At 45.7% G+C, this 10,851-nt stretch overlaps 2 protein-coding genes across 2 annotated transcripts in view; both read left to right on the top strand.

Annotated features, from left to right (window-relative positions):
* Nucleotides 1-352: 352 nt before the first annotated feature.
* admb (adrenomedullin b) lies at nucleotides 353-3,173 on the top strand. The gene is made up of 4 exons (XM_062548245.1): nucleotides 353-494; nucleotides 984-1,095; nucleotides 1,253-1,378; nucleotides 1,631-3,173. The coding sequence occupies exons 2-4, from the start codon at nucleotides 995-997 to the stop codon at nucleotides 1,899-1,901; spliced, it is 498 nt and encodes a 165-aa protein (XP_062404229.1). The 5' UTR covers nucleotides 353-494; nucleotides 984-994; the 3' UTR covers nucleotides 1,902-3,173.
* A 3,567-nt stretch (nucleotides 3,174-6,740) lies between these two features.
* Nucleotides 6,741-10,851, top strand: part of ampd3b (adenosine monophosphate deaminase 3b) — a 26,740-nt gene continuing 22,629 nt past the window's right edge. The window contains exons 1-2 of the mRNA XM_062547238.1: nucleotides 6,741-6,890; nucleotides 8,313-8,394. Coding sequence (XP_062403222.1) covers nucleotides 8,337-8,394 — 58 coding nt within the window. The 5' untranslated portion in view covers nucleotides 6,741-6,890; nucleotides 8,313-8,336. The remainder of the gene's footprint in view (nucleotides 6,891-8,312; nucleotides 8,395-10,851) is intronic.

The following is a 10,851-nucleotide window of genomic DNA, read 5'->3' as shown; positions in this document are numbered from 1 at the left end:
CCAACTGTTCCAATTTCTGTCAGGATGTTACTATATTTGTGATTGTCCAATTGAGTAACATCTTGAAAAAAAAAAAAAAAAATAGAGAAAAAGCGAAATCAAAACCATATGCAATCAAATATGTTTCACTAGTGCAAATCTCCACTTGAACGGGCTCCAAGAGAGTTGTCACCATTTGAAAATGATGAACAAACATACACAGATAATTAACAGTAATTTATGTCTCTTGTTCTGCCGGTCAGTGGAAAAGAATGTGATGTGCTGGCTAGAGTAGGATGTGGATGTGGCCGCCTGTCACTCGCCCGGTGGCTCCTCCCCCTCCACCCCCTGTAAAGTATAAAGGCACCAGGGCTGCCCTAGCCACTCAGAACATTAGCTCTGTCACCACTGTCTTCTGACTACAGCACTCTACAGGGAGCCCTTGCTACACACATCTGGACTTGCCTTTTTTTAAAAAAACCACCTCCAGCAAAGCCAATCAACTTGATCAACAGGTATGTGTCTTTAGGGGTGTGGGTGAGGGTGTGGGTGAGGGTATAGAAGGTGTTTTTTCTTACAATTTGATTTAGATTTTTTAGTTTTTGTTCATACATTTAGCATATTTGTTAGTATGTTAGCATATTTAGTTCATAATATTTAGAATATTTGTTTACCTATGTAGATTTTCTCATTGTTTAGAAGAGACTAAAGATGCATACTTGTACTTGTGAGAGCTCTGAGCTCTCAGGCAGACCCTACAGCAGCTGAGAGTTCAACTAAGTGACTTCTGTTCTCAAGCAAATAAATTACAGCCGTTAAATAATCTCAGGGTTGGACTGACCTCACTTTTCAACTATTGCGCATGTTGTTCTAGGACCAACTTCACAAGCCATGATTTAAAAAAAATACCTTGGCGAGTGTTTATTAGCATGCCTGATGCATTCCATATCTGACTGACTGACTCAACCCTCTCTCTCTCTCTCTCTCTCTCTCCCCCTCCGCAGGTCTTGCCAAAATGAAACTGTTCCTCCAGTCGGCCGTGCTGCTGTGTGTGCTGGTCACACTTGTGCGCTGCTCTAGGAGCCGAGCGGAGCCCAGTGCAGAGAGCAGGAAAAGGTGCGTACGCTGCGCTAACCAGCGCTGACCACATCTCCTTCACACACGGGAGGAAAAAAAGAAAAAAAAGCACAGAGGCAGATCTCTCACTCTGCCTCGAGCAGCGATGACGGCTCTTTGACTGACTTCCCCCCTCTTTTTTTGTGCTCCTTGGCAGGTTGAGCGTCTGGCTGCAGAGTTTGGTGAGAAGAGACGTTCACAGAAGATTAAGTGTGAGGGAGGAAGACTCCGTCAACAACCTCGAGGAGAGCAGGAGCAACAAAGCCCTCATTCCCCACCTCAGGTAAGACACGTCTACCTAACAAATGAACAGAGCCTGCCAGGAGACTATGTCAATTTATTCATTTCACCCCAGTACGAGTACGAGTCTTCAGATTTGAACTGGACTGATGTCAAAATACATTTGCATGAGTAATATTCTAAATATTGTAAAGTGGTGATAGGTAGTTGTTTCTATTTCTGCCTCACCTTGGCCCTGAACACAAATTCATACTCATCACCCCCCCCCCCCCCCCCCCCCCCCTCTTCTCCTCAGAATTAAGAGGACGTTAAACTCCATGAAGCCGCTGGGCTGTAACCTGGTCACCTGCGCCATCCACGACCTGGCCCACCGTCTGCACGGCATCAACAAGCAGAAGACCCAGTCGGCCCCCGAGCACAAGATCGGGCCCGATGGATATGGTCGCCGCCGGAGACGCTCGCTCGAGCAGCTGTTCTCCGCGCTCTCGTCCCACAGGAGCCGAGCGCAGCGGTCAGCAGCTCACAGCAGCAGCAGCAGGCGCTCAACAGCCTTCAGACGGACATGAGGCAATTGGGCAGAGCGAACACAGAGACAGAGAGAGAGAGAGAGAGATTGAGAAAGAGAAAGAAAGAAAGAGGGGGACGTTTTTTTCTTTTTTCTCTGTCTTTCCTTTCTATCTTTTTGTTGTTGTTGGTGTAGAACCAAAGCTAGCCTCCTCACCTTGGTGACATGCTACTGATGCCTCCTGAACTTGAGGGGTGTTTTTCTCTCGCCTAGAATGGGGGAATGAGGGGAGGCCCATGCACACACTCTGGCTTGGCTTTCCGAACTGTGCTGGGGAGCCAATCTCTTTGTCTTTTGCCATCACCACCTGGGAGTCAGACAGACGATCTAGACGCCCCCCCCGCCCCAGTCCTGGGGTGCAGAGGGGAGTAAAGGGGAGGAGAGGAAAGAAAGAGAGAGAGAGAGAGAGAGAATGAGAGAGAGAAGTGCTCAGCTCATGAATGTGACACAGAATGCAGGTGTACTGTGTGTGTGTGTGTGTGTGTGTGTGTGTGTGTGTGTGTGTGTGTGTCTTACCTCTGAGACTCTCAAGTCTAGGAGCTGACCAGCCTCTCTGTCTCTCCTCCCTCAGCTCCACCTGGGCTCCCACGGGCCCCTCGCATGGACTCTGTGAGGGGGAGGGAGGGGGGGGCGACCATGTCGGACTTTACCAGCACTTTGCCACATGTGGTGATGATGAAGGTGCAGGAGCGAACTGACACAGAAGGCACTCCAGGGGATCACGGATGAAGATGAGGAAGAGGAAGAGAGGGAGCGGAGCCGTGCGGACGGATCATGATCAGAGACTGCTTTCACTCACACGCCACGTTCAGGCAGATTTACCTGTGGACAGGAGGAGGAGGATGCCAAAGGAGGACTCTCTTTACAGACGCGGGACAAATACACAAACTCATGAAGCTCACTCGTGTCTGAATACTGTAACGTCCACTTAAAGGCTGCTGCCATATTATACTTGAATTGAAACTTGTATATTAAAGGGAAATGTGCAATAGCTGTATAATAATGTATGAATGTTCTTTCTGTTGTATATTAAGGTCTAAATATATTTTATATATATATATATAATTTACCATATATTTATACACATTTAATTGTAATTGTAAAAGTAACTATTTTTTTATACTGAAAATATACATTGTACCCTACCTTAACAATCCAATTTTGAATGTTGAATGTTTAATCTATGCTAACATTAGAACCACTGTTGCTAAATGCATATCCTTTTTTACAGTCCAAGTAACAAAAATCAATCATTAAACTTTTGCAAACAGGACCACTGGAGGTAGTGTCTTCTTCAAGCGCCTAGAGACAGTGATGACTCAGTGTTACACAGACGTGACCATGGCAACAAGTTGTCAATACCACAGTTACCTGGAATGTGTTGGAACTTTACATGATGTATCTTGTTTGATTGAAGCCTAACTTAGAAACAAAAACCCTGACCTTCATGATATGCTCCACAATAAGCTGTTGGGTTTTGGAAAACCACACATACTGAATGTGCACACATAAACCTCATCCTTGAGCAAAATATAGTGTGCCTGAGGCCTGTTACTCCAGCCCTGCTACTCCAAATGCAGGAGAGGGAGAGCCTAGTCAAAGTGCAGGGAAAAAAACATGACAATCATGATCCTACAGTTATCAGAGGTATGGTTGGAATCAGCAGTTGAATTACATTCCAGAGGTGCTGGCCTGAACCTTAACTTTCCTCCTGGATTCATCTTCATGCGTCTGTTGGAAACAAGGCAACTTTGTAGGAATGTGGCCCTTAGGTCTGGCTTTCTCAGACCCAAAACAGAGTTCTGTGGCACCATCTAGCTGTAAAAGACAGGTACTACAGTTGATGGGAAAAACTTCTCAATTACTGTAAGCATTTGAAACTTTTCATTATAATGCATCTCAAGTGCCTTATTCACACCGGGGCATACTCACTATGAATTTAATTTCCCATGTAGCCATTCAAGTATCTTCAGTCTGGAGTATAGTCTCCTGAGACCTGGCAATTCATTTTAGTCCTCTGTGGGGGACATGAGTCGAAGACCTTTACTGTAACTCAAGCACCATTATGCCACCTATCTGAGTCCCTCTACACTCTCACAATTATGTGGGTGGAGTTAACAGAGCACGCAAATATTCTTTTCAAAATGGTGGACATAGCTCATACAGTACTCTGGGATCAGAATATGGGGGTCCCTCGTACGCCTCGTACTCAAGTCTCTGGTGGCCTCACAGCAACCCATCCCACTTCTTCAGCACATATCTAGTGAAGGGAGAGCGCAGGTACCCATCCTGTGCTGAAGCCCAGGCCAGGGTACCACACCTACACCTTGACTGCCAGAGTACAGGTCATTTGTAGGTCATTTGTAGGTCATTTGTAGGGCAGCTAGAGGGCACAGGGCTACTCAGCCACAGCAGTCCATCTCTGGAGGCAGGAGAGTGAACCCACTCCAGGAGAACCAACCTGTCTTGGCACATCTACTGCCCTTGAGTGCCCTTGAGCAAGGCACCTAACCCTTCACAGCTCCCCGAGCTCTACTGACAAGTACAGTCTCAAATATAGACCAGGGTAATTCAATAAATGTCTTTCTGAAACATTAATAATGTTGCCATACAGTATATAATGTTAGCTTGTGGGGGGGGGGGGGGGGTTATCAAATAGATAACTTTATAACAAATACCTGTTAGTTCACAAATAGGCAGCATTAGCAGTGGCACCACAAAAGGCAAAGCTAACACAGAATAAGGCCACAGAATGTCTAACGACATGTACTGAAAATATGACTGCAGCCCAGTCCTGCACATTCTCCTGCAAAAACAAATCACGCTTGTCATTCGTCTCCAGCTCCTACTCCATCCTCTACTTTTGTGTATGTAAATAAGTGTGTGTTTGTTTTTGTCTATAAGTGTGCCTCTGTGTGTGTGTGTGTGTGTGTGTGTGTGGCGGGAGGTAATGGTCTGTGTGTGTGTGTGTGTGCGCGTGAGTGTGTGTGCCTGCATGTGTGTATGTTTTATGTGTGTGTGGGTGTGTTTATGTGTCCGTGTGTGTGCGTGCGTATGTGCATGCTTAACTGTGTGTGTTTATGTGTGTGTGTGTGTGCGTACGTGTGAGTGTCTGCATGTCTCTGTGTGTGTGCATGTGCCTGTGTGAGTGTGTACATGTGTGCTGAGTGTGTTTTGAACCTGTCAGCCAGACACCTGCGATTACGCCTCATTTTTGTCTTTACATTTGTACCACTAGGTGGCACTAGTCATGGGTTTCACCAGGTCCCTTTCCACAGGTGGGTGAAACCCATGAATACCTCAAATGTACCTCACATTCTGTCCAGTTTGTCAGCCCAACGCAACACCTTTTGCTTTTTCATTTTTAACTAGGTGGCGCTGTAGCTTGATATGGGATGGGTTGATATGGCGACCCATGAAACCTCCAAGGCCAACCTCAAAAGTTGGTAATTCTAAGCCCTGTTTCTCGAGATATTCATAGAAGACTGTGCGCTAGTGCAAGACGGCTCTGATAAGGATAACGGATAACGTTAGCTAGCTCCTATCTGCTGCTAGGGCAGAGCATGCAGAGGCAACAAAGCTGTATCAGTGGAAAACACAAGTAAATGACCACAAAAAAAAAAAAAAAAAAACTGTCAAAGTTTTACTGTTTTCTGTAGTAGAACAACCAAATATGTAGTGGGATAGCCATACATTAGTTGATTAGTTGGGATTTTCTTTCATGCGTAGCATGGCCCATGAACTGACGCTAGCCAAGACAAGAATACATTCAAAATACATTTTATCGTGAATGCAAAGGAATATCCACTTACACAGATTTTGTCACGAAGAATTCTTTACAACAGCTGATACCAACGACTGATATCCTGACATTTCTTAATACAGTAGGTTGCAGAGGTGACATTCGCCGTTTAGCTGCTACACTACAGTGGCGTTTATGAACGATTGTAGGTAGGTCCACTGGGCGACCAGTAGGGGGCACTGACGGTCTCTTACTGACGGCTGACGGCTCTGCTGAAAGATAAAGTGGTCATGCCACCAGCATGCCACACATTCGTCACCAGGCGTGACCTCAATCAATAATCTACATGTTGCTGCAGTGCACCCTTCCCTTTAATGTATCAGTATCTATTGTTATCTCTGTTTTCTATTTAGTTGTTGTGTTTGCACTATGCTGTAGGCAGAAACAATATGCTCTGCTTGAAGTCGGCAAACAAGTTTTCTGTTTGTTCACATGTCTGTCAATAACCTGAAAGTAAGTGCTTTAGTTGTACCAAAACGTAAGAAATGCAACAAGCGAGTCAAGTTTCAAGGTTTCAGTTGTAAAAATGATTTGGTTTCCACCAAGTCCAAAAAAGCCAAGTCCAGTGACTGCACAAAATAAAGAGGGAAGGATTTTCGGTGGGCACACATTTTGGTATTTATAACTCTTCAGGTGCTTGAAGAGACAGTGTGTAATAAACGTGCTCTGCTGCTTGTTAACGGTGATATAAACGAACAAGAAACCTGTTATACGACTTCAAGTAAGCTAGTGCACACAGCCCATAGCCTTATCTGTGCACATTCGCATACCATTGAACTTACTTCTCCACGAGCATAGGCACATGAGAGGTTGGCGACAGAACAGGGAAGTAAATAGTTCCGTTTAACCCCTCCTAAGATAAGAAATCGTTTGCTCACATTTCCCAAGAATATGCTGACTAAACTATGCAGGCTAAAAGTGTAAACATCCTAGATCTCTACAGCTAATTAGCATACACAGAAATGGTATGCATGTGTCTGTTGTCGCCTCCTCTAAAGGGGACGTTCTTATCTCTGCTGTGGCGCTGAAAGAGTTAACTGCTTGTGGCATGTACTCATGTTGGCTTGCAGGCTGCAGTCTTGAAACGTTCTCAGGCAATCAGGAGGAAGCATCAAAAGAAGCAGCCAAGTCAGAAAGAAAGTGTCTCAGACCAGTTAACACACCAAGGGACCTACACTGAACACAGAGGTGAGCATTCATCTGCCCTGCATCTGATCCTGATACCTGTTCACCAGTGCTGATTCAGAACACAAACACAAACTGCTAATGAATGCTTTCTTCTGCTGCCATGTTTCAGCTTGCTTTTGCACTCTTAACTCCAGTGGTGGTGGGGAGGGAACCTGGCAAAGTTTCACAATGTGATGTCCCTTCTTAAGCCTTGTGATGTGTGTTGTGATGTGATGTGATGCTCTGTAACACTTGTGTAGTAAAGTTGGAACAGTTACTTAATGTTGACACTTTGGGATGCAATTCTGTGTGTTATCTGGGGTGGTGGCGCCCAGGGCTAATTTCCAGTATCTCCTTGATAAGAAGACTGGCTGCGTGCCACTGTGCACTTACCAGCAGTAGCTTAATAACTTTTTAATTGCGGGAAGTGGTGGGTGGGTGGTCTTTAGTTTAATGGCCTCTGAGAGGATGGCCATCAGCTAGCTGGGAGAGATTTGATGGCTATTAGAATGGGCTGTTTCTTGACTAAGTGCTTTGCTGCGGTCCACTGTATGGAGCTTTCTGACAGAGCCACTGTGAGCTGTTGTGAGCCGTTCCACAGGAAGAGTGCTATGAGTGCTGTAAGGGTTATCTGCCACAAGACAGAAAGGATGGCATTTGGCCTCTTAACTGGCATGTTCACTTCCTGTTCATATATATATATAAAACATGTACTGCCAAAGTTGAAATATTTAATGTTAGTATAGTAGAAGTAGAGTAGAAACTAAACTAAAAGGTTTCTAGTGAACTAGCTTGGAAATCCAGACCCAAATCTACAACAGATTTAGGGTCTGGCAATGAGTAATGGAGATGGCCCAACTAGAGGGCCATGCATTTGAACATATCACTGCACGCCCTACGACCAATGTTTACTGACTGATTACTTTGACACAATTGGATAACACTACGACTTAAGTTTTACTGACTGATTCCATACTTCGACGCAATTGGATAACACTACGACTTATGTTTTACTGACTGATTTTGGACTTTGACTGTCGTCATCTGTTTAACTCGCCTCTAGCCAGCCTACTGTATATCAGATGCATCATGTGATTGGTGCAGCTCGGCTCCAAGGCCATAGGTAATACAGTATGCATAATTTATTTTTTGAAAGTATATTTTTTGGGGCTTTTATGCCTTTAATCAGACAGGACAGTGTAGAGTGACAGGAAGCGAGTGGGAGAGAGAGAGGAGGGGCGGGATCCGGAAAGGACCACGGGGCGGGAATCGCGCCACGACTGGGGCCAATAAGCATCATTTCTGATTGCGTCCTGACAGCAGCATGACATTCAAGAAACAGCTCCCATTCTCAGAGATGGCCATGGGCACGTGGTGGTGCTGACAAGGCTTTGTATGGTCTTAAGAGAAATTACAGATAATCTGTATCGGTTTCTGTTGCAGGATCTTCTCCATTCACTGGCTAAGATGAGGAAGAGAGAGACACCTCTTTGCAAGCAGCAATCTACTCCCAACTTCGGGAAGGGTAAGTCACATACACACACACTCACACACACACACACAGTACATACTGTAGATAGATAGCTTGTATATGTATTTTAAAGTACACACTTACAGTGCAAGCATGGCATCTTTATCTTATCTCATTAGGGGGGGCAGCTCCCATAACTGCTCTCAGCATTCCATGACCCGCTCCCATAAAGGGCCTAAAAATAGCCCCCTACTGCCACACTGCAAGACAACGGAAATCGCCTGAGTCTGATCCTGGTAGCCCCAAACAATGTTGCGACAATGATATCACATTTAGCAGACACTTTTTTTTTTTGTCCAAAGTGACGCACATACTGTATGTCAACTACATTACAAGGGATTGTATCACATTGTCCCCGGAGAAGCTTGGGGTTTAGTGCCTTGCTCAAGGGCACAACGGTGGAAGCTGGGAATTGAACCAACAACTGTCAGGCTACAGCACACTAGCACCTTAACCACTACACTACCACCGCCCCATATCATAGACAACATGTAGGTTATGCGGCCGTTGGTTTGAGTGATGTGCATGAGGTTCTGCAGTGTAATGGGCATTCCTGTGGCATGAGGTTCTCCATGAGGCATGAGGTTCTCCAGTGTAATGGGCATCCCTGCGGCATGAGGTGGCGTTTAGTAGTGTGTGGGCTGCAGGAACACTCTGGAACCAGCTTAACTGATCTCCAAAGGTCACTTGGAGGTCACTGGTCTCTCTCTGCAGCGTGAGCTCACATGTTCCAGTTGGGAGAGACGATCCAGAGACACACAAAAGACAGACGGAAATGTACGTGTGCTTGTAGAGGAAGTGTCACATATTCTTTGGCGCTTACACATACTGTAGCCTACAGTCCTGCTGCGTAGCCTGTTGATAGCCTGCAGGACATTGCTTACGCATGGATATAATCTATGGTGCTCAGGCATGAGCAGACGACTCTTAAAGCAGTTACAGAACATATCTGGAGAGCTTAAGGCGAGAGGACCAGGAACATATATTGCACCAGTGCACTCTTATTTAGATAAAGTCTCCTCTACCGGTCACTATAAACTACGAGCTGTAGAAGTCGTATATGCTCGAGCATGAGAGTACAATATGTTGTGGTCTATCAAGACAGCATACGGGACATAGTTGCATACGCTCGAGCATGAGAGTACAGTATGTTGTGGTCTAGCAGGACAGTATACGGGGCACAGTTGCAGACGCTCGAGCATGAGAGTACAATATGTTGTGGTCTAGGAGAAGCAGGATCTCCTGCAGGGTTTGCATGCACTGCGAGTTTGAACAAGCGTCTACTAGCAAACCGGTTAGTTGGCTTCACTCCATAGTTCATCAATTGCTGTGAAGGTTGAGCAGAGGAATGCCTGTAACTGTGTGTGACGGAGCTCCCTTTACGGATCAGGCCAGGACAGCACTGAACACTCTGAAAATGACATACTGTACTGTCCTCCAAAGTGTGATTTCAGTGTTGCAGCAGCAATTTGCATAAACGATGCACAAAATGCCGAAGTGAGAACAGCTTTTACTTAGTACATGAATATATTCACAAAACCATTGCACTACAGTAGATAAAAAAAGGCAACTCTAATGACCATTCAAGGCAGCCAAGACTTGTGAAGCTACATATCTCTCACTCATTGTTTGCACTAGACTAGAGTCTGTGTGTGTAATTAGCCATCCGTAACACTTGTTGTTTTAGCATGCGTTGGCGTCGTGCACTAACTAACTGAACATTTGCATGTACTTGTTGAAAGCGTCTCTTCTGGGATCAGCACAGCCTGTGCAGATGATATCAGAGGAGCTCTATTCAGCCTGTGTGGATCCTCCGCCCCCACGACTCATGACTCATGAGGCATAGGCTAATTAGAGCAGGTGAACCCACCAGGCAGCACAGCCAAGCCAAGCCCAGCCCAGCCGGATGAGTTTCAACACTGCAGTGCAGCAGATGCATTTCTAACGGTGCACCAGATCAACAACTGTTAGGGCGCTTTCACACCATTAATTCGATTATTTGGTCTGCTTCAGGCAGTGAAATTGTTATTATGTAGCATATAGACTCCAGTGAGGTCCGCTTTCACACCAGAAAACGAACCAAAATTGGCCTGATTGATTTTTTCTCAATGTTTATTTTCCGGTAGAAATCGGCGCCAATTTTGACTCACTATTTTGACCTACAGTCTATGGTTTGGACCCCAGTTCGCGTTCTCACCAGAGGGACCGCACCAGAGGTCGACTTTTGGTGCGGAGTCAAGCGGACCGAGACCTCCTCTTTTTGGAGGTCTCGGTCCGCTTGTTTTGGTGCGCACCCGAGTGCGATTAATGCTTTCACACCAACGAAAACGGACCGAACTAAGAGGTTTTGGTACAAATGGACCGTTTGGTGCGCACCAAACGATGTTGGTGTGAAAGCACCCTTAGGCAAGCTAGCTTAGCCAGGCTAGCTGGAGCAGGAGGTGGTGTATC

This window comes from Sardina pilchardus, chromosome 10 (genome assembly GCF_963854185.1).
Source record: "Sardina pilchardus chromosome 10, fSarPil1.1, whole genome shotgun sequence".
Lineage (NCBI taxonomy): Eukaryota > Metazoa > Chordata > Actinopteri > Clupeiformes > Clupeidae > Sardina > Sardina pilchardus.
This window is presented reverse-complemented; position numbering and strand designations above follow the sequence as displayed.